This window comes from Phoxinus phoxinus, assembly GCF_949152265.1.
Source record: "Phoxinus phoxinus genome assembly, chromosome: 10".
In the NCBI taxonomy this organism is placed as follows: Eukaryota; Metazoa; Chordata; class Actinopteri; order Cypriniformes; family Leuciscidae; genus Phoxinus; species Phoxinus phoxinus.
The window spans coordinates 11644178-11668715 of NC_136885.1; the positions used below are offsets into that span (position 1 = coordinate 11644178).

General features: G+C 36.9%; 1 protein-coding gene across 3 annotated transcripts in view; it reads left to right on the top strand.

The window, feature by feature from the left end:
- The window catches only part of gask1a (golgi associated kinase 1A), a 46627-nt gene extending 34776 nt beyond the window's left edge, over positions 1 to 11851 (top strand). For 2 of the 3 annotated variants that reach the window (XM_079624701.1, XM_079624700.1), the window contains exons 3-5: positions 4160 to 4282; positions 6366 to 6469; positions 9468 to 11851. In XM_079624701.1, the coding sequence (XP_079480827.1) occupies positions 4160 to 4282; positions 6366 to 6469; positions 9468 to 9672 (432 nt within the window). In that variant the 3' untranslated portion in view covers positions 9673 to 11851. The remainder of the gene's footprint in view (positions 1 to 4159; positions 4283 to 6365; positions 6470 to 9467) is intronic. The other variant, XM_079624702.1, reaches the window with a different exon arrangement.
- Positions 11852 to 24538: the final 12687 nt, after the last annotated feature.

Genomic DNA, 24538 nt, shown 5'->3' on the forward strand with positions numbered 1-24538 from the left:
AAAGACATTTTCATTAATAAAAATTCAATAATCCATATTCACCTTTCATATTTCACTTCCAAAATATTCAAACTGTTTAAAAATACAACCTATAATATTCAACAGGCAATTTTCGGTCCATTTTATTTCGCTTTATAAATTCGCTTCCACAAATTCAGTGGTTGAAATTCAACAGTAAATTCAACATTGACATCCAGGAACTGCAGGAAAAGCAGTAGATTACCGAGCATAATCTCCATCTGCTGTTAATCAACCTCACCAGCAGGGGGTGCAAGCGCGTGTTGTTGACGAAGACCAGAGCAACAGTTAGAGCAAGCCATTTATTCATAAAAACTGATTTATAGAAATGTAAGTGTATTTGTGATTATTATGAGGGCTGTTTTTGAGTTTAATTCAGTGTCTTCACAGTCCCTGTGTAGCCTACATGTATCTTTCTCTACCGTGAACGAGATTATAATGAGATTATAATTATTCCCTGATGCTGATGTACTGGACAAATGTTACATTTGAGGTAGACATTATATTTCTCTTGGTTGTTTAGTTGCCTTAACTTTATATCGCGGCGATGTGCTGCAGTAGCTAGGGTTTCCATCAATAATTCAGGATTGACATATAAAACGCTTAGCTTAATGGACTACACTAATACTATATGACTACAGGCAAGCAGATATGGACTCAGAATACAAACTTAATGCTCAAAGTTTCACGCTAAGCGTTCTTGACGTTGGACATTCGCACATTTAGGGACCGTCTCTAAAGTTACATACGAAATTGGTATACACATTTCTAACTTCAATAGCATTGGAAGAGAATGACTTGCAGTCATAAAAACAACTGTAAAGGGTTCATGTAGGTGTCAGGCATGATGCACACCTTTTACATTTTTTATATTTATTCAAATAAATTGAAGTTTGCTATTGAAGTTAGAAACGTGTACCAATGTATGAAACTTTAGAGACGGTCCCTAAATGTGCGATTGTCCAACGTCAACCCAACTTCATAACCAGTATATCACTGCTGGGAAATGCTTACTGTGAAACTTTGCGCGTTAAGTTCATATTCTGAGTTCATCTGCTTGCCTGTAGCCATATAGTACAGCCTTCTCAATAAGGTGCGAGTTTGGTGTTTTATATCACTGTATTAGTCCATTAAGCTAAGCGTTTTATTATGTCCACTAATCCTGAATTATTGATGGAAACCCTAGACTGCAGCACATCGCCGCGATATAAAGTTAAGGCAACTAAACAACCAAGAGAAATATATGTCTCCCTCAAATGTAACATTTGTTCAGTACATCAGCATCGGGGGAATAATTATAATCTCATTATAATCTCGTTCACGGTAGAGAAAGATACATGTAGGCTACACAGGGACTGTGAAAACACTGAATTAAACTCAAAAACAGCCCTCATAATAATCACAAATACACTTACATTTCTATAAATCAGTTTTTATGAATAAATGGCTTGCTCTAACTGTTGCTCTGGTCTTCATCAACAACACACGCTTGCACCCCCTGCTGGTGAGGTTGATTAACAGCAGATGGAGATTATGCTCGGTAATCTACTGCTTTTCCTGCAGTTCCTGGATGTCAATGTTGAATTTACTGTCGAATTTAAACCACTGAATTTGTGGAAGCGAATTTATAAAGCGAAATAAAATGGACCGAAAATTGCCTGTTGAATATTATAGGTTGTATTTTTAAACAGTTTGAATATTTTGGAAGTGAAATATGAAAGGTGAATATGGATTATTGAATTTTTATTAATGAAAATGTGTTTGAAATGTTTTGAATTTAAATATTCACAGCTTAAATATACAACCATGTTGAATTTCAGCCCATAAAAATGCAAGCCCTAAAAATACAATGCATTAAAATGCAAGCATGGTTAATGCAATGCATATTTTTTTTCAAGTAGTGCAATTCAACAGGCTTTTTTATTTCAAAAACATTTGGCATTATTTTACTTCCATAAACTAGCCGCTAAAGTTACCTCAGCACCTGCTTCGTCTTTGAACTGTTCGAAGCACGATGTGGGGAGTCACTGGGTGGGAGAGGATCCTCTGTTTTGGTAGGGAGTAGGCCTTCATCTCTGAGTGAAGTTTGTGAACCCAAAGTGGGTGAGTGATACACTCTGGTTAAGCTTTCGCTTGCTAGCCATTTTTTGTATGTTTTCTCAACGTTCTTCTTCTATTTGGCGCATATGGCTAATTTGCATACGTGCACAGGACTGGCTTGCTCCGCTTGGCAAAAAATAGAACATATTTTTGATTGTGAATAAATTTTTTGAATTCTGAATACTGGACATGGTGAGCTTAAAAACATTGTAGTGACCATTAGTGACAATAAAATGTTTTATTTTATTTTATTTTTGACAAAATTTGAGACCCCCTTCAAATTTTGCTTTTGAGTCTTTCAGGGGGTCTCATGGGTTAATCAAAATTATTAAATCATGGGAGCGAATTATTAACAAAACAACCTTCATGAAATTAAAAAAGTAAAAAATGATGATACAATTGCTATAAGCCATATCCCGATTTCAGTTTTATTTCAAATAATCGTGCAACCCAAACATGAATTTCAATGCATGCAATAAGACTGTTGAATATATTAAACCAATTGGCATCTTTGAATAAATTATGCTTTGTCTCAGAACTACATTTAATTACATTTATTGGAAATCACAGGTTCTTTTCATTACATTAACAATGTACCACTTTTTGTCTTTTTTTTTTTTTTTTTTACAAAAAAAGTCCAAACACTGTCTTTATTTTATTTACATTTTTTTATGCATCTTTTTTTTTTTTTTAAGAATTTAAAAAAAAATGCTTATAACATTTAAAAGCAGAATTATTACCCAACTATTGAAATCATATCCATTTTCAGCGGATAAACAGTGTTGTCCTGAGATCAGACCTGGTTCACTTTACAATGTGAAATATAGCAGTGATATGTCAGTATGGCCTGTGGAGTTTGAGGGGGAAGGAAGGCGTTCAAACTGGGAATGAGCTGGTAAAACACACTTTCTACACCACAGGGTCACATCTCACCCTAACTCCTCACCCACAGTGGTATCATGACACACAGGAACCAAAGAGGAGTAATGTTGTTCAATCTTGTGAGAAAAGATAAACCACAGTATTACCACTGGAATCTCTTAATGCTCTCTGCCCTGAACGCAGTTGCTTGCCTTGTTAAAGGAAGAATGAGTCTGAAAACTGTTCATACTTCTCTGGGTTAGAAAATAATCCTGAGCAGTTAGTAGTCAGGTTTCATTATAGTATACAGTAGGCTTACATTGAAATTCTGTGTTAACTTTGAATATTTGTGAGATTAATAACATTGATTAAACAAATATGTGTTGTGGGCATCTGTTTACATGAAGATCTTTACATCCATGGAACCTTTCTACTGCACAAAAGGTTATTTATAGTGGGAAAGGGTTATTCAGAATACTCAAGTGTTCTATGCATTAGGGGAAAATGGTTAACTGTACCTGAAAGGTTCTTTGGGGAACCAAAATTGGCTCAATGGCATTGCTGAAAAAAATCTAATTGTTACTGATTATGTTAGGCACCTGTCTCCAGTTCTGTTAGTTAGCCTCCTTGTGTATTTTCTTGTGTATTGTGTTAAGTTTTCCTTAGTATGTTTTTTAGAGTTAACCATATGTTATAGTGTGTAGTGCTTTGTTTTACTGTTTATTAAAAGTTGGTTTGATCATCTTCTTGTGTCTTTCTTTGATTACAGTTCGGGGACACTTTATTTTTAAAGTTACAAATAGTTTAAAAAATGAAGATGTAGTTTAAAAGCCTATATTCATGTCTATTGACAGTTTTTTGCTCACACTTTAGTTTGGGGAACACATATTCACTATAAACTATGACTTTTGCCTCAATAAACTCCTATTTTACTGCTTATTAATAGTTATAAGGTAGTTGTTAAGTTTAGGTATGGATTTAGGGATGTAGTCATGCAAAATAAGGAATTAATATGTGCTTTATAAGGACTAATAAACAGTCAATATGCTAGTAATATGCATGCTAATAAGCAATAGTGAGAATTGGTCCCCAAACGTAAGTGTTACCGTCTATTTTTCATATGCAGAGATTACAGAGCATTTTATTTCTTTTAACATGTGATTCATTTGTTGCTTTTTAGGTGAATGACAGACTGGACCGGTCTTGCTGTGGTTTCAGACCAGACCCATCAGAACTGTGTGTAGAAAACCTGCTGCATATCAAATGTGAAAACCCAAAGGACTTAAATCTGGTGCACATCCTGGTAAATGAAATATTGGTGATATTTGTCAGATCATCTGATTATTACATATATATACAAAGTAGCACACAACATCACACATTATCTTATATTATCTCCCAGTTGTGGAGAAAATGGTCCCATATTTTATAGAAGTGAAATGGTTTATTTATCAAGAAACAGTTCTTCAAGGGTATAAGATCGGTGCAGTAAATTATTGTATTATTATATTGTAATGAAATTCTAAATTTTTTAATATGGTGTAAAAGTTCATTAATTTCAGTAATTAAACTTAAAAGGTAAAACTAATTTATTATATAGACTCATTACATGCAAAGTGAGATATTTCAAGCCTTTATTTGTTATAATCTTGATGATTATGGCTTACAGGTATGAAAACCCCAAATTCAAATTTAGAATATTGTGAAAAGGTTTTCATAGCTGTAAGCCATAAGCATCAAAATATAACAAATATAGACTTGAAATATCTCACTTTGCATGTAATGAGTCTATATAATATATTAGTTTTACCTTTTAAGTTGAATTACAGAAATAAATTAACTTTGCACCTTATTCAGATTTTTCGAGTTTAGCATATATATTTGGACGATAAAGGATATATTTATATATATTTTTTAAATAAGTGTAAAATAATTTTTACCTTGTTCAAGTGTCCTTAAACTAGTCAAGAGTTCATTCGACTTTGAAGAGAGTAAACATGCATAAATAATGAGACCATGGCTTCAGTGAAACTTGAAGCAGTTGCTTTTTTATTCATCTAGTTTTATTGACTGGTCTCATGTCACGACAAGGTTACATAGCTGGCAAGCATTAGTTTTTCTACCAGGAGAGAGTAGTAAAAAAAAAAAGCTTTCATTCTGCTTTCCAATATCAAAAGTAATAACTTTCCAACAGCTCTTGAGATCTATGTGAAGTTAGAGCTCCCACTCAAACTGTGAGTTAGAAACCCAGCTTTATTAAGTGAGGCAGCTAAAATGAGTCAAGGCAATCCGTTTCCATGGAAGCCTTTAGATTGGTTCTGTAGTCATTATCTGATAGTGTTCGGAGAGCTGGAGAAATGCAACTCCAAAAGTCATCTGTTTTAATATGGCTTGCTCACAAAATTTCTCCACAATTTTAGAAATATCTCCCCGTCACTTAGAAAAACCTACAGAGCTTGCAGCAACTAGTATAATTCATAAAGCTGTCTTTTCTTGTTAACCCTAACCCTGAAATTAAAAAGTCATATTTTATGCCGGTCTGACTTTTTGACAGACAGGATGTTTCAGTGTTACTTTAGTCTTACGCAATTCAATAGAATAATAATAAATAAATAAAAATAGGTTTGGTATCAGGTGTCACTTGGTTTGATATTTTGTGTCTGCAATGCATTTCTAAAAAATTTAAGTGTGACGTAAATGGTTAGTTCAATAACAACACAAAAGACAATTCTGTCATCAATTACCCTTTGAAATACACAAATGACAGATATTAAAACCTGAGAGATCTCTGTCCCTCCATCGAAAGTCCACACAACCAAAACTTTGACACTTCAAACTGTTTCGAAAAGACATTGTAAACACAATATTAATCTAGTGGTTAATCCAGGTCTTCAAACGTGACATTGCTTGACGCACAATAATCAATGAGGTTTGTTCTTGTGTGTCACACTAGCGCGTTTGAGCTTCTGGAAGAACCAATAAAAGGTTGGTTCTCACATGCCAAGCTAATACAGTTGAGCTTCTGTTTAGCACATTTGATGTGCTCTATATGTATGTGTGTTAATTAATGTTTATGCGAATAAAAGACAAAATTAAATCTGTTGAAGTCATATACTGTGACGCGATCAAGTCTCTTTTGAAGAGTTGGATTAAACTGCTCAACTTTTACAAATTTATAGGCATTCAAGAAATCAGAAATTGATTATGCTTCATTGAAAATAGTTAAGTTGAACAAAAGTCTTATGGTTTTTTGAATGACATGAGAGTGAGTAGTTGACAGAATTTAAATTTTTCAAACAATTTGGGGCCTCTGCACAGGAGTAGTTTATACCAGTAAATAACGATAATTTGTTTCAGTTATGGTCTATGTAAACCTCTATTTATAGGTCCGGAAGACGGAACCATCCAGACTGGTATTTATTGACAATGCAGGAAGACCTCACCAACCACAAGACAATCTCAACTTCAGACTTGTTAAAGGTATTGATGAGTAAGTATTCATATTTGTGAATATTTATACTACCCGTAGTGTTTACAGCAGGGGTCTGATCCTGCCCTGATCCTGGAAAGATACCTTCCTGAAAATGTGATATTTCCTCCGGAGCGGAAAACGCCTTTCTTAAGATTCAGCTCAGGGTCGTTCGCTCATCCCAGAATGCTCTTTGTGATATGCTGGTTCAAGAATACGTAAAGTAAGCATAGGTCTAAGGTTATGGAGTTCAAATATTGTTTTAATGAAGTTGCGAACCTTCTACACAGCCTAAATGCACGGTAAACCTCAAAGTTATAAAGAAGAAGAAATTGAAAGTTGTGGAGAAATGGTGAACGTGATTTACGTTTTACGTTTTCTACAACATGTTCCTGGTTCAACTTCATTGTTGAATAACATTACAATCAACCAATCGGATTTGAGGGACAAGTTTACAGTTTATGTCAAGTTTAGAGTTAAAACAAGGTTATATGCGTCTACATCAGTGTTATTCCAACGCTATCTCACGACCAATTCGTACGAATTTGTACGAGTGATTAAAAGGTTAATTCGTACGAATTAGTACGACCTCACTCGTACGAATTTGTACGATTTGTCTAAACCCACGTGATGGGTAGGTTTAGGGGCGGGGTCAGGGGTAGGTCATTCGTATGAATTCATACGATTTTGGCAACTCGTAAAATATGTACGATTTAGCAAAAAACGTACAAATTCGTACGAGTGAGGTCGTATGAATTGGTACGAATTAGCCACCTCGTAAAATTCGTACAAATTGCCGTGAGATCGGGTTGGTTATTCACCTCTGATTTTAGGGGCAAGTTAGGGTAGGGATAGGTTTGGGGGTAAGGATAGGGTTAGCACTATTTCCGGACAGGAATGTTGTACCAGGATCAACAAAATGTGTTTATCCAGGAACATGTCTTAAAGGATTAGTTCACTTTCAAAAAATCATTTTGTGATATGCTCACAGCGAAGTTCTTTTTTGTTTTTAGCTTATGGATAAAAAGATGTTTGAAATTCCTTCACAGCGCTATACTGTTAACGAACATCCCGAAGCCGTTCACAATAATGTGCTGCACGCTTTCCTCTAAATAACTAAATAAACACAACAAAAATGTGGCGAGGAAGGTGAGTGAGGAAATCATCTGATCACAGTGATGTGGATATGCTTGCACAAGCTCTGCAATTCGGCACTGTCCAATTAAGTCACGTCACATTTATTTATAGCCTACTACTTTATAAAATATTGCTTTAAAGCCACAAATGTCATAACTGCTATGGGTCTATTGTTGAGACATTTATTCAATAAATTAATTACAAGCAGAAAGACATATAGTACAGAGAAATGTAATGTCGGAGCGGGATTTGAGCGACTTTATTTTACCGTGAGTGTGAGCGGTTCATGAGTGGAGGATCGCTTGGGCAATGAGTGATTGAGCGGAGCGCACTAGCATAGCAGAATATTGAGCTGAGCATCACACCGCTCTGCTTCACTCACATGCTCTGGTTCCAACCCTTCTTCAAACACGCGTCAGCAATTTTCAAGTAACCCTGAACACTTTGATTAGCTGGTGCAGGTGTGTTTAATTGGGGTTGGAGCTAAACTCTGCAGGAAAGAAGCTCTCCAGGGTAGGGTTAAACCAATCATTCATAAGTTCTTACTTAAATTAGAGCTAAAGTCAACACTAGAGGCTTAGGGGCTGTTTCCACGACACCGTTTTCAACTTAAAAAGGAATAACGTTATGCGTTTTGGCCGTTCGTTTACACGACAACACCGTTTTGGGTGCCCGAAAACTCGAACTTTTGAAAACGGGTTTCAAAGTGTCCAAGTCTCTATGTAAACAACCAAAACGAGAATCTCTAAAGACGATGACATCGTGATCGTGCACATCCGTTTTTACGTGTTCATTCTATAGTGTTTCATCACCATCTAATGGCCTGGCAGCAGAATACAGCGTTTTAGCCGTTTTCACGGTTCCGTGTGAATATGGATAGTTTTGACAATGGTGTCTGTACGCAGAAAACTCAACTATGTATGGTTGCACCATTTGTTCTGAAGGCAGAATGTAGCTAGGTCATACACTCTCCATAAAGTAATCTGTAGTCGCATAATGCAATGTTATATTTAAGTCAAGCCAAGCCAAGTCAAGTCAAGTCAAGTCAAGTCAAGTCAAGTCTTAGTCTTAGTCTTAGTCTTAGTCTAGTCTTAGTCATAATAGGAAATAATAGTAACAGAGATTGTTTTGGCTTTACAGCAGCTCTAGAATAAACTTATTGTCCAGCTTAAGTTAGTTTTGATTGATTCACTTCCGTTGCAAAAATCATTAGTTATTAGTTAGTTATTAGTTAGAGCTTACCCTCAATAATACAATAGCTGGCTGCAAATATTTGAGCAGAAGTTGATTCAAGAAATGCCTTGAATTTCAGTTTATCCATGATTCTAACTTATTTTGCGTCATGTAACTGACAATTAAAATATGTTTCATTTGAAATACAAAACGACTTAATCATTAATAACATTGTATCCCCCAGTTTCACATACAAGGCTATTTACTTCCTTAAATATTTACTTTACACATCCATTTCAACTAAGTTTAATACCAAGTCAACGTCAAAACAAGGCTTTTAAGCAACTTACACACAGCTGGTGCAACCGGCCACAGGAGCAGGGGTCAAGACCCGTGGTTTACAGTGTTATTGTATAAACATATGGCTAGAGTGGTGTGGCCAAGTATAAAACTGGTTAAAATGTGTTAACTATTACTAGTTTTAACCATGACTTCTTACCATTGTGACCTTGAGCAACAAACGGTTGACCCTGAGGAACTATCCCTGTAAAATGCATTGCAAGACATTTGGATAAAAAAGCCAAGAAATAGAAAACTGCACACTTAGAATAAACAGAATGATATTGTGTGTTGGTGTGGCCACTAGTTATCTTTATAGTTCTCGTTCTTGGTGTGAACGGGCCTTAACAGTGTATTTGTTGATTGCCAGGTTTCCGGAACGTGCTGTTTCAGTGCTGCAGTCAGGATGTCTGGAGAGGATGCTTCTTCGCTCACTATCTGTGGATCAGGAATTCTGGGTGAGCCGAGGAAAGATGTCCGGACTCAAATCTCTCATCCGGCACATAGAACAGAGAGCCAAGGCCCTTCTCCAGCATATACAAGAGAAGAACGTGAAACTTAACAGAGATCTATAACTCTCCCATGAAGAGATTCTCACATTTTGTAAATAATCAATTACTGAGTTCTCAAAGGACACAAAAGATTTATGGAAATTGTTTGCTTTGATTTGGTTCGCCCATTCATTTATGTGCATGTCTCGAAGTGTGTTTGATGTGCTGTTTACAAAGTCATGCAAACTATGGAAGACAGCTTAAATGAGAGGAGGCAGTGCATTTGCATGGATTTTTGAGTGATTTCCCTAATCAGTGTTGACAGTCCTTGAACTCTGATTAACTGATGCTCTCAGTATATGAGAGAAGGGATTCCAGATGGTCATTTGCAAAGCAGGACTCATGCAGAGGCCCTTCACTGTGAAGAGACTTACACTATGTCCTAAGCAGACACGATGCAATAAGATTTCAACAACAAGCTATTTATCTTTCCACACTGCATGTGAAAGTGCTGTCCGATGGCACACAGTTACAGACAATTAGAAGATATGTATTTAATGTACAGTTATGAGGAATGGGGTTGTGGATTCATGAGATTTCATTGTGGAAGGGGTTACTCAGTCTAATGTTGCTGACAAAAAGACAAAAAAAAGAATTGGTGTAGAACCAAAGTAAATTTCAGAAACAGTTACAAAGAAATTGCAAGGAACATAAGGAATACTAATACAAATTTTGTTGTGAAATAATTTGTGTTGTTTGTAATAATCTTTGGCTTATTTACAACTTTAAAAAAATGTTTTAATGTAGAAGCCAAACAATTGACAAAATCTTTCGCTCATCTACATTGGACAAAACCAGAATTGACATGGAAGAAATGGAGCTTTGGTGTGGAACAAGGTCTTGCAAGGCTTTCTGTGGTGCATTCAGAAAGGGTAACTGCATCTGTAAATGAAAAATGAAGCTAAGCTTCAAAAAAACAATGGAATTGTGTTGTACAAGCTAAATCTTTAATGAAGGCTGATATACAGTCTAGAATAGGTGCTGTGAACTGAGTGAAACTGAGCCCTATCCAGGTATCTACTAAAGGCACAGTTGTGAACAAAACTGCTGAGTCTAAATTTGTGCTGTCCTATGCAGAGTTATCATACATAATTCTAGGTTTTTCACTTGGCCATCTTATAGGCCACATACTGTACACACTGCAGTTAAATAAGGTTGTTTGAGCAATGATAATTTAGACCAGTGCTTCTCAAGCTTTAAGACTCCTTTACGGCCTCCCATTGTCAAAAACAATATTCGAAGGCCCCATGACTTCTCCAGTTTGCGATTTACTGGATAAGGATGAAGGATGCTTTTTTTATCTGAAACTTTTCCAGATTTTCTACTTCGTAACCCAATTTCTACTCAATGTTATTATTATCATTTTAAAGCTTGGCATAACTAGAAAAATATATATTCATAGTTGAGGGATGAATTAAAATAAGAAACACCCTTATTTTTTTTCGGCTTATTTTAATGCTTTTTTTCTCTTATTTTAAATATTTTTAAGTCATCTTGAGGCCCCCTTGGAAGTTTGCTGTGAGCCCCGGCACCCTGGTTCACAACTACAGTTTTAAATGATAGTGATATTCAATTCTTGAATGAATTGTTCTTTTAATCTGGTAACCAGTTGAGCCGGTTCACATAATCAAATTGATTTGCACCGACTGAGCCAATAAGCATATCCAGAACTGTAATTGAATCAATGATGAACTGCTTTGAAATGAATGAACCAAAGCTACATGCAGAGCTGATAGTCAGCTTTTTAGTCTTGTCCGACTAAAAAACGAATGAGCCGATACTAACTGTCAAAGTTTTCAAACTTTGACAGTTAGAACCGACTCATTCGGTTCTTTTTGAGTTGGTTCTCTTTTTATTTGTTGATTTCAAACCAGTTCTTTGGTTCAATAACCCATCTGAACATGCTTATTGGCTCAAGGAGTGTGCTACTTCGGATGTTCATCTTGCTCTATCAACCCGGAACTAAAGCTTGATTCAGTTCAATTATGTGAACCGGCTCGAGTTACCCACTTAAAAGAATGATTCGTTCAAGAATAGAACATCACTATTAGAGGAATCACTCATATTTACACATGATTGTTACTGCCAAAACATTGTAGTGTGTACGTGGACTTTTTGTTAAATTAACTGAATTTTGGTGTTTTGCATAATTTAGTTTATGCATAATTAAAAAGTCATTATTTTGGGAAATGTAATTATAAATGACTGGAACTGTGGAATATTGATTGTTCCGTTCTGAATAGTGAATGTAACTTGCTGAATTAGATTTTTTTTTTTAAATAAATGTGTTTATGAAGACTGGTCAAAAACCTCAATCATAAGAAGAATCACACGTATCTGATGGCATTTTTATAATGCACACACGCATCAATGATCAAATCACATTTTTGGAGTTTGCACTTTTGCGTTTATCTTTCTTTGTTCAAACACAACTGGAAACTTTAAAATAATCCAACAATATTCAGCAGATATCAGTTCAATCAGAGACGGAGACTGAAGCCGAGTTTAGAGTGGCTATATCGAGCCCATCTGTTCATGAGCTGATCTTGTCACTTCCTATAAGCCTCATACTGATCGCACATTTGGAGATAAGGAGCATGCAGAGGGAGAAAAATAAATGATATCAGCGAAACATTAAATCTCCCTTTCATCCAGTTTAAATTCCCACAGGTCTCATTTACATTTGCCTAATGTGGGCGAGAGATTCCTGCCTGTGTTCTGCTTCCAATTTCACTTCAAAGTACTTTGACTGCTTCTTTTTAAACTTAGGAAGAGAGTTCACCAAACAGCAAACCGAGAACATCAGACTTGTTTAGCATAAATGCTGAATGCGGAGATATTTTATACTCTTGATGAGGCGATATTGTACTTAAAATGGCAAGGAAAGTGTTATAGTGTTATTAGTGTTTTGTAAGAAAAGATGGGTAAAGCATAAGTAATGAGTAGGTCATTAGTTCACAGTAGGTCCCATAAGAGCTGATAGTTGGCCGTTGGCCAATTGACGCTTGGCCAGGACCCCTCAGCGCCACTTTTTAAGTGGTCACAGGGTACCACTTTAGCATAATTTTTCAATGTGGAGGGTACTCCATTGCTTTCAATGAGAAACCTTTGGCGTCATACACAGATGCGATGGGCATGATGAAATTATATATTGTGGTGTAATTTTTCCATGTTGGGGTGTATTTTTCAATTTAATCAGCCAGCATAATTTTATTTACATTTATTTAAATTTTACGAGCTGAAATCTCATAATTACGGTAATTACGGCATGGCACAAATGCACCTTTTTGAATGAGAAATGACTGCATGCGTTCAGAGAGCGAGATCATTTTCAGCGATTAAAACCTTAAAGGTGAACTATGCAGTTTTTTTACCTTAACTGAACAGCTGTCATTGGAATGGTTATATTACTTTTTTCGGGTTGAATGGTGGTTGTCTCGCACCCCCCTATCGCCTGTGAGCGGAAAAAACAACCTTGCAACTCAGGAAGTATCGCATGATATCAGGTCTCGCGATGTAATGAATTGCTTTACGGCAAAAAAATCTGCTAAAATTGTGATCGGGGCCTTAAAGGAGCTGCGAAGCGCAACTGACCTTGCCCTGCGCGCCACTAAAGACACAGCCAAGGCAATCTGGCACACCATGGCCAATTTGGTGGTCCTTTAGAGCCACCTTTTGCTCAACTTAACAGAAATAAAGGACACTGACAAAACAGCTTTCCTCGACTCCCCGTTTTGCCCCTCGGGCTTGTTTGGTCCTGCTATAGGAGAGGAAGAATTGTCTCGTTAAATCATAAAAATCAACCACATTAGACCCTATCCCGACTAAAAGAGATGCTTCCAAAGGTCAGATCCTCTTCTTAATATCAGTAGTTCATTTTTGTGCGCAGAGCACACATGCTAGTTGGCAGTCACCATGTCCTTTTGGTGTGTAGTCCTGCTTTTTGTCGCCGCTAGTTCTTTTAGGTCGGCTTGGTGTGTCATGGCCTTAAGGGAAAACATTTTAACCATGAGAAAACACATTAGAAACCTCAGAAATTCACATTTTGGTGTAAAGGATGAAAGTATAAAATTTCCCTTCCTGCAATTAACAAATATTAAAAGTGAGTACAACATTGCTTCATTGCTTGATCAGAATTACTTAATTCCCTAATATCAGCCTGTCCGTTAAGTAATATAATTGCTTTTCTATGCAATCTGTGTCTTTTTATAATCAGCTTAGCCTAATTTCCCAAAGACCATACAAGCGTTTAATTTCCTTCCAAGTCCTTGGTTTTGCAATTTATAAATAAGTGCAACTCGATCGCAGTTGTCTTACAAGGTCAGGATAAAAAAAGATGAAATATAAAACTACATGCTCTCATCATTAGGCAAGAGATTAGTGGACCAAGCCATTATTGCTGGACCATGTAAAAGGGTTTCTCAGAAGACTGTGAGTAAAGCAGAAGTCTCTGCCATGTGTTACCTTTGGCCTGCATCCATTTTAATAGAAACATCATTTTAATTAATCATAACCAGGGAGTGATTAAACTAAGTGTAATTAGAGAGAAAGACATGAGACATAGAAGGAGACAGAAACGCAAAAGTGAACAAGGATGCAATTCTCCAGATGAAAGTGAGCACTTTTCTAACCTCTGTTCTCTGTTTCTGTTGACAAGTGAACACATAATGTATTATTTCCCTTGAGCTTGAAGCAACATCCATGCCTCATACAGTAAAACTGTAGTTGTGTGTCTTCACTTATTTAGTGATATTTTGTTAGAGGGGTGCCCAGTCTTGAGATCTACTATCTGGAGAGTTCAGTTCCAGCCCTGATCAAACAAACCGTCCTGTAATTATCAAGTGCTCCTGAATATCTTAATTATTTGGTTTAGTTATTTTGATCAGGGTTTCAGCTGAGCTTTGCAAGAAGGCAGATCTCCAGGAACACAATGGGCACCCGTGTGTTAGAGCATCTTTTTAAACTTACCGAGGGTGCCTTCTTTTATGGTCACAGTTTAACTCTCCAATAGGCCTACTCAATAATGCTAAGGTTACTAATAGTTATACTAAGAAAACAAACCCTTAAAGGGATAGTTCACCCAAAAAGGACAATTATGTCATCCTTTACATCCTTCGCATGTCATTCTAAACCAGTAGGACAATCTTTCTTCTCATGAACATAAACAAATATATATTTTGAGAAATTTATTTTTTCTTCTTCTTTTAAATATGCCAATGTCACTGAAACTGTTTGATGACCAAAATTCTTCCAAAAATAAATTTTGTGTTCCACATGAGAAAGAAAATTACATTGGGGTGAGTAAATGACATAATTAAAACAAAAAAATTGTGAACTATCCCTTTAAGAATACATTTTGGGACTCAACTACTGGACTCCATATAGCAGCTTTTATTGGCCACTGCCCAAGAGGACATCTGACCGACATGTAAAGCAACCAATCACAGTTTTAGGGGTGTAAAAAAAGTCAATGTTGATCCAGATATTGTTGTCACAGTTGTAAACTCAACAGCTTTCTTCTTCCATAAGTGTCATGACTGCTTTGTTTCCAGGCGGACCATTAAAGAACGTGACATACACGTCTCCCGGAAATCCTGGAGAATTCAGGCTAAGGAAAGCAAAAAAACGTATAGACAAAAAACTTAGAAGGAGAAGAAGACAAACACTGAAGGAGGGACTTGAGTCATATAATTATCACAATATTATAAAGACTTGAGAGAGGTTTTTTAGGCGATTTGTTCCAGAAACATTTTTTGTTATGCTGGATGACTGTCTCTTCACATCCAGATTGCAATCATTAAGTTAAGTGGTCTAAATTTATATAAAATTATCTAAAATGTTCTAAAATGTTATGGTATCAAAACCACAAAATGTTTGTCCAAATTATTGCATTTGGTCCGAAACAGCAGCCACCTTCCTCCTCAACCAAAACAACAAGCTTATGCTGCGTTCACACCATAACTACCATAGTTTGGAAGAGATGTAACCCGTAACGTTATACTCGATACTTGATTGTTTCTTGAGCGTTTCAATGGCAACACTTTATGAATGCCCAAATTTAATCTGCAGCAGTCAGGTGGTACAGATCAGTGCTCTTTGAGTTGTTTATGTTCATTATTATTGTACTGTTATGAGCTTTGAGACATGAGTAAATTTAACAACCTTCTGTTGTCACATCTCTCATGGCGTTTTCTTTTTTTTCCGCATTCATGTCTTTTGGAGGAGGTGTGAATTTGTAGAGAAGCTAGCTTGCTATTGCTATAGCCTCTCCGAAAATTACCTACCCTACCTTTAAATAACAACCTAGAACAATCTTGCAATGTGGCATCCACCATCTCTGACTTTATCTCTGAATTTCATGACTACTTATGTTGATGTAATTAAAATGTTAATTGTAGGTTGTGTTCACACTTGTAGTTCGGTTCTCTTGTTTTTTTTGGTCCAGACCAAAAAAGAAAATGGTTCACTTAGCACTCTGTCATTTTTAAGACCGAACTTGAACAACAACAACAACAACACAATTTTTATGATGTACATTTTTCACCTGGACTTAGAACATCCAAAACATTGCTGTGTGCTGGGCTAAATGCTCTTGTTGTACTTGTGTCCATTTAATGGTATTTTTACCAGCTGAGAACTGGTAAACAGAGAGCTTATATAAGTAAAGGGATCAAAACAGCTGAATTCCCCCGTTACACACACAAATACAGATCCACCGCAAGGAGACAGCGTTTCCGTTGCCTGTAGCGAAATGTAATTGCCAACGTTGCTCCTGTTGTGAGAATAATCTGGGTACGCTTGAACACTCAGTTCTATAGGGTTGCATCTTGTGACATCAAATCCTATTTTTAGTTTGCTTGGATGTCTTTGTCTGTGTTGCATTCATATTTCACTCAAACTGCACCAGAGTTCATTTGGAACCTTTTGATGGGTCTTGGTCCGCTTGTTTGGTGTGCACCAGGGCTCTGTTCACAGTTGTTCAAATGAACCGCAATAATAGAGCAATCACACCAGAGTTACTTTTTGTCGAACCAAACCTGCCAAATGTGAACACACACTAAATGTAGCCTACAAATGTCTACAGAGCCACAATAGTAAGGAGGCTCTTAGAAGTAAATGAGGAACACTTGCCCTTCTGTTTCTTGTCACTGCCATCAGAACTTGAATTTCTGCCATAGATAAAATCATAAAAAATCATGTTTTTGGAAACATAAAATAAATAAATCTATATGCCTAAACTGAATCTGCTTTGAGAGTGTGTATTCCTTTGGAAAGTACTGGGGAACAAAATGTTATTTTCAAAAGCAACAGCTCTCATTGCTCTCTGGAAATAATTAACTAACTCTCTCTCATTTGCCAACTTCAAAAGTAACCACTGCACTGGCAAAGCAGTTACTTTCATATAACATTTGTGTTTAGATATCACATATAATTTAAATATAAAATGTTTATACAGATAAAGAAAAAAGTTTTATATAACTTTCTATTTATCAAAGAGCCTTGAAAAACAAATATTACTGTTTCCACAGAAGCATAACTGTTTTCAACATTAATATAATAACCCAGACAACAACATGGTGTCGGTCCAGTACATGTGGACTCCACGCTTACCAGATGTGGGCCGGATCTAGGCCGACACTATGTTGCTGTCCGGGAAGAAATATCTATTGAGCACAAAATCAGTATATTATGATTTCTGAAGGATCATGTGATAAAGGCATGAGTAATGGCTGATGAAAATTCATCACTGGAATAAAAGGCATTTAAATATATATTAAAATATAAACTCAGTGAGTAGGCTGTTATCTCTGCTGTCTCCTCTTTCCTTGTTGCCAGTGATTTATTTAACACACGGTTATCCTATTAACCCTCGTCTGGAGAGACAGCTACTGCAGACAGCAATAGAAAGACTGTCATGATCAGGGTCACGCTCCCTTCAAAACATTTCATAAGACAGCATAAAAACCATGTTTCATGAAAAAAGCAGAATATAACCATGTCCTTTTAAAAAAATATATGGATTTAATTGGTTTGAGACGAGTATATGTATTTTTGAACGCTCTGTCCCTGTCTGACATGTTTTATTATGAATGTCTTTTACATCAACAGTTATTTCATGGCTCATGTTTAGATCTGTTTTTGCAGAATTACGTACTGATATCTTGTCCTGACTGTCAACTTACCCCATTTTTTGTAATTAAACATAAAGAACAAATCAGCAAAGAGAAAAAACACCACATGCTTCCAGTTGTTCCAGATATAGTACTTTCACGTGTTTGCACAAACTGTTTAATCAGACTGTTAAATCAATTATTTGGTGTGATGTCCAAAGGGAGGGCGCTGAGCTCAGAGTACTCACCCCCCATCCCTGGCTGGGATAGGAATAATCAAGAGTGAGGAGTTGGGGGGAAGGAGGGATCCTGAAAAAGATTTTATGGAACCAAGGTAAGTCGGCTCTATATACGCATACCTATCGTATTTTCCGGACTATAAGTCGCTCCGTAGTATAAGTCGCATCAGTCAAACAATTCGTCATGAAGAGGAAAAAAACATATATAAGTCGCACTGGACTATAAGTCGCATTTATTTAGAAATGTATTTCACAACATCCAAGACCAAGAACAGACATTTAATCTGGAAAGATAAGTTATTCAACTACATAATAGCACACAGAACAACAGGCTGAATGGGTGTACGGCATGTTAACGTAATTATTCAGCTACACAATAGCATAAAGAACATATACCTGGGTGAATAGGCTAAATTAACATAAGCCAGCGAGTCCAACAAGTTACCGGTAAGCAAGTTCACCAAGCTTCCGCGATCTCATTCCACAACACTGTACTCTTCATTGTCGCTGTCGCTTCTGAACAACTCGAGCGTGACTAGAGCGTGCTCTCGCGGCTGTAGACGGTAATGTTTTCTTTTGGTTCATCTCAGTCAGTATGAATTCATTTTGATATATAAGTCGCACCTGACGATAAGTCGCAGGATTAGCCAAACTATGAAAAAACTACAGAAAATACGGTAATATATATGCTTCCTCTCATGCTGATTAGGCAGATCATCTGAACGTGCTAAAACATATTTTTGGAAGCTATTTAGACAGAGGATGTACTCTTAAATTCTTGCTCCAAAAAGTTGTCCCTATATACCTGTTCAGAAACTATTGTGCCCTCTGGTGAATCTCTGACGCAAATGAGAGTCCTTAAGGTCCTCACCTTGGAGTGTTGCCATGACAATGAGCAGTCAGCTCCGGGCACCCTCTCAGGCTCATTGTGACGATGTGATTGACAGATTCCACTCGAGGCTGCAGTCTCAGGTGTAAAGATGTGACAGTAACAGGAAAGAGTGTCATTTGGCTGCCCTCTCTCTTTTTCGTTCCACAGCTTTAATGAGAGTTTACACAGCTGACAAAGGCTCACTTTAAAACGGGATCTCAGCCTGAGATAATATGGAGAATATGAGAAGAAATATGCTAATGTCACATTTGTTCAATTCAATTTCAAGCTTACTTACCAATTGGTTGTAAATTGTTTGTGTTACTGTGGTTTTATGTAGTGGTGTATGTGTTGTTATTGTTAGCATACTGCACACACAAATGGACTGTGCAGAAAAAAAGTGCTCTTCTTTCCGAAAAAAATACACGTTTTGTTATGTTTTGATGGTTCTGCCCAGGTTTGTAAAGGTAATTCTGCTGAATTAAGTGAAATCGTACCATAAATCACTTCTGGTAATACTGTTCCAAATTGTTGCACATGACATTTGTTCCAAATCCATATTTGTATAATCCCATTTGCTCCAAAAGGCCAAAGAAAAAAAATCCAAAAGAGGAAAACAATATAAAGAGAGATTATTTACATTGGTCAGAAGAGAGAAATATGTCAAATTTGCCGCAACTCCCTAAGCAGTTGTATTTGAAACACTCACACATCTTGAATTATTTTTCTGTAATGTAATGCCATAGTGTTATATATATATAATTTATTTATTTATATGAAAATATAAAAGAGTTTGCTAAATTTACAATGTTACTATGGAAACGCATCATCACAGTCTGTAAAAAGGGTCCATTGTTGGTCTGTCGCAGTTTTAGTTACTGGGGAACAGGTTTTCAAACTTTAAAAGGGGAGTAAAAGCAGTATACGTCTACCATAAAAATGATTCATAACACTTCAGTGCTAAATTCTTTATTAGAGTTTTCTGTCATATACTAGTTTTTTGTGAGAAACAGGCTAAACGTTTAATTCATTATTTGATGAAAATCTTGCTATCCACCCAAGTTCTCCTTGGCACATTGATACAATTTTATGTGAGAACTAGCGATGTCCAATTTCTGTCATTATAAGAATGAATCATTGTTTAGATGACAGAGTTTTTGAAATTTGGTGAACATAATTCTCCAAAATTTTAAACTTTTTAAAGTTTAAAAACATTATTCCCCAGTACCTGAAACTGCAAGAGACCAACAATAGACCATTTTCACACGTTTCCACAGTTATTAACATTGTAAACATATTTTTTTATATGATGTTCTTTTACAAAAATAGCTCAGGACATAACATCAAAGGTTGAACAATTGCCTGCAATGAAACCTCAAACGCTGTGAGCTTAACCTTATCCCCATCTTTACTCAAATGGGTTTACTTTTGAAAATAAAGTCCAATTAACGAGCCACATTTCCTTTGAAAAGAAGAACACTATCAATGAATTGCACATCTAAGAAATTTCCACTAATGAATGCCAATTTCTGGTGTTTAACATTATTTGGACAGGAATAGTTTTCCCTGTGGAGGTTAAGTAAATTTTAGCTTCAAAGACACACTGTGATTTCAATACCATCTAAAAATAAATGACTGTATTTGGTTATTATTCACATAACCTCAGAAAAATTATGTAGCAAATTACCCACTGTACGGCCTATTTTTTGGGTTACTAAGAGGTCCTATGAGAAACCAAATCCAGTCCATGCAGGACTCACTGTGATTAAGATAAAGTATTATTATTATTTTTTAAACACTTCTCCTCATTATTATGACCATGGGTTCCCTACGGGATTCATATGGGTTTTTAGAATGGAGGTTTTTTATTTAAAAGAAAATAAGGTTTGTTGTTAACATTACATGAAGAGACTTGTTTCACAATTAGCCCTACCCTATTTTGAAGCAGTTTTTTATTTATTTATGTAAATTGCTAAGTTGTCGTCAAGAAGCTTCCAGGCAGGTGTTTTGTAGCTGCTGAATAAGCTACACTCTCCAGGACAGTGTGGTTTAAATACTACTGGCATCCCCGTTCAAAAATAATAAAAGGAAAGTTAGATCATGGAAACTGTCAAAACAGACACAGTTTCTTCTCATAATTCAACACATAATGTCAAAATTATATACAAGACCTTCCGTAATGGACATATCCAGCAAATACACCATAAAAATATATACTGCAGGGTTTCTTAAATTCGGCCCTGGAGGGGTCATGCCCTATGTAGGCTAGTTTTGCTCAAACACTGATCAAATACCTACCTGTAACTGAAGACCATGGCTGCATCCGAAGACTTAAAAATGCAGCCTTCTGATACATTCCAAGATAGGAAGGCATCAAGGCCAAATCCAATGTTAGCTTCACTTCCTGTCTCCTGAGATACCTTCATCTGAAAGCAGCATAGATGTATCCTTCCCTACCTTTGATATCCTACAATCCTGTGCGTTCCATTCTGTGGGAGTTAAGCTAACAAAAAAAAAAAGATATGGGCCCTATTTTAACGATCTGAACGCGAAAAGCAAGTAACTTTGTGGGCAGATCTCTATTTTACCGGTGGGATAAATTACTAAAATGGGTTGGTCTGAAGTAGTTACATTACTCATAGGTGTGGTTTGGGGCGTAACGTGCAATAAACCAATCAGAGCGTCATCTCACATTCCCTTTAAGAGCAGGCGCGCTTGTTCCATGGCGGATTGCAATTATAACGCCGGATTTGCCAGGCGCACGCAACTTACATGACGGTAAAGGTGATTTCGCAGTCTCCAGAATTTTGTTTCCTGGTTCTTGAAGGACAACCCACTTTGTCAGATGTCCTTATATACCTACAGTATGTGTCTTGCCACTATTGATCATACAGGTTTGATCCGTCATTACTACAATTAGCCTGAATAATTTGGGTACATGTATAAGCTAGATTTATGCCTATTTTTTCATATCTTCATGGACACCAGAATGATTTCCCTCGTGTGGTAATATTTTCCCTCGTAATTATCTATGGTTTGTAAAATATGAACTGCGTCTGTGTAGACGAGAGAACCAAAGTGTATGTGCGTTGTGCACACGCTACATTATGGCCAAACATGCACCCTTAAAATAGCATTTGAATAACGCACCACTGACTTTAGACTGGGTTTTTCCTGGTCTGTGGCGGAATTGTTTTCTGGAACAGCAAAATAGCACCAGGGAACATTTGCGCCGGATCACGCCTCCTCTTTGCGCTGAACCGCCCCCGCGAGCGCAAGTTCATTTCCTAATTTACCGACGTGTGTCTGTGGAGGGAAAAGTCCGCTGTGCGTCGGGTGCAAACTAGGAATGAATCATTCGTCGTGTACAAAGTAATTTGCGCTGGGTGCAAGATAGGGCCCAGTGTGTGAAAGCTGCGGTTGCTGGACAGTTTGTGTGTGAATGTATGTTTTTGACCAACATTTTCCACTTCTGATGTAATTTTAAGTGTAGTAATTAAATATTTGCTTAGTTTTCACCAAAGCTCGGTCTATTTTGCAGTAGATCATTAAACCGTTACGCTGCCTCAGAGTCAGACGTCTGTCGTGAGGCGTCTTTGTGCGCAAATTGTCAAACGCTGCCTACAAAGTCATTTCCTAAAAATGCAGCGAAGCAATAATGCCTAATTTTTCAGACGCAGCCCTTGATTAGCGTTGGAGCTAAACTCTTCATTTTTATTTTCTTGAAAATTATATGCTCCAATACAGAAGGCAGATTTCTAAAGATTCCTTAAGAAAGGAAAAATAAAACCACCATGACATTTTGTGTTTAGTTTAATGAGTTCAAAGCAAGCTGATGTAATCTGTACTTCGTGCCTGAAACCTTGAATTGGTCTCAACATGTTAAGCACAACGCACAGTCTCTCTCTTTAATCGTCTCATTGCAGTTCAGCAGTGTCCCCTTCGGCTATACATAACACCTTGAACTGACACTGCCCTACATTGAGACGCTCGGTATATTATCAGATTCACTATTCATTCATGTTCCATTCTGTAGGCAGATGCAGCATCCATACACAAATCTGTCTCTGGAGGTCACAGTGATTCTGATCTCAAAATTAGAAAGGCAAAAAATAGCAAGCAGAGGAAAATATGTGTTACTAGAGGCGAGGATTATTCCACTGTCCTCCAAGAGACAGCAGTGGCATTATAAATGCTTTCACAACAACAGTATAAAATATATCCGTACATTATCTGTATATGGTGGGTTGGGTTTAAACTAAATATGTCAAATTACATAAATTCCCATAATCGATTGTCGTTAAATTATCGTTGATTAATTAATAGTTAACCTAAACCTCTTTAACCTGTCTGTGGGTTTTGCGAATATTTAACCAATGAAAAGTATTAAAAAAGAGGTTGTGACCAAATCTCATAGCTCTATTGGATCCTCAAAACTGCCAGTCAAAACTCTGCCCTATCTCTATCGTGAATCCAGTGCCACAAGCATTTTGGAGTGTCTCCGTATTTACGATGCAAGGGTAAATAAAAAAACTGGTTCTTTGAATATGTACAGCGTTTTCTTTACTAAAGAAACATTTTAAATGTAAAGGTTAATCTTTTACGTATTTGAAGAGCGGAGAAGAGCGTCTTGCATTTGTCGTCCGAGTCACAGCCAAAATAGCCAAACAGACGCGCTTCATTATAATGTGAGATTTTGTCCAAATGACAGAAAAAAAGAAGAAGAAAAAAACGAGCATAGCTAACTACGATAATCTTCAAAATTAGTTTTTGCCTATGTCACAATATGAGGTAAATCCGGCCCTGGTCGCGATCACGATGCAGTTTTAAACGTCATTTGAAAGTTTAACCAATGGAAACTGGATCTCTGGCATGGTGGGTGGGTGTAGTCTGTGTCCCAAATTGCCCCCTATACCCTTAAATAGGGCACTATTTGAGGGAACAGCCATTTGTAGTGGTGTCTGAAACCATAGTGGAAGTTATCAAGTGCAGTCATTCAATCCCATGATGCACCGCAATAATGAGCGTACATCAGGGCCAGAGAATACCCATAATGCACTGTGAGGATTGTGCGGAATAATTTCACACATCTCGCCAGAAGATGAATCATCCATCCATCCATTTTCCAAACCGCGGGTCCAATGTGGGTACGTATTACACGTGTATTACATACAAGCACAAACTATGCAAAAGCGGCAGCCCTTCTGGCACACTCTTATTCATTCACTCCTTCACGTGGACTATATTAGTGTAGTAATGTAGGGAAGAGTGAATGAGGGATTAGGGCCGCTTTTGAACACAGCTCTAGACTGCACATTCTGACCAAAAAAGGGGGGACAAAATTCCCCTAATCATGGCTGCTGGGTCAATGTTATTTACCAGTCCATCTGTAACGCATTTCAGTTTAATAATCCAGCACTTCTTAAAGCTTCAGTAGGTAACTTCTGAAAAAATATATTTTTTACATATTTGTTAAAACTGTCATTATGTCCTGACAGTAGAATATGAGACAGATAATCTGTGAAAAAAATCAAGCTCCTCTGGCTCCTCCCAGTGGTCCTATTGCCATTTGCAGAAATGCACCGCTCCCGTCAGAAACAACCAATCAGAGCCAGGAGGATTGTCTTAGCAGTGTCAATCAAGCTCGTGTACGCGCTGATCACACCCCT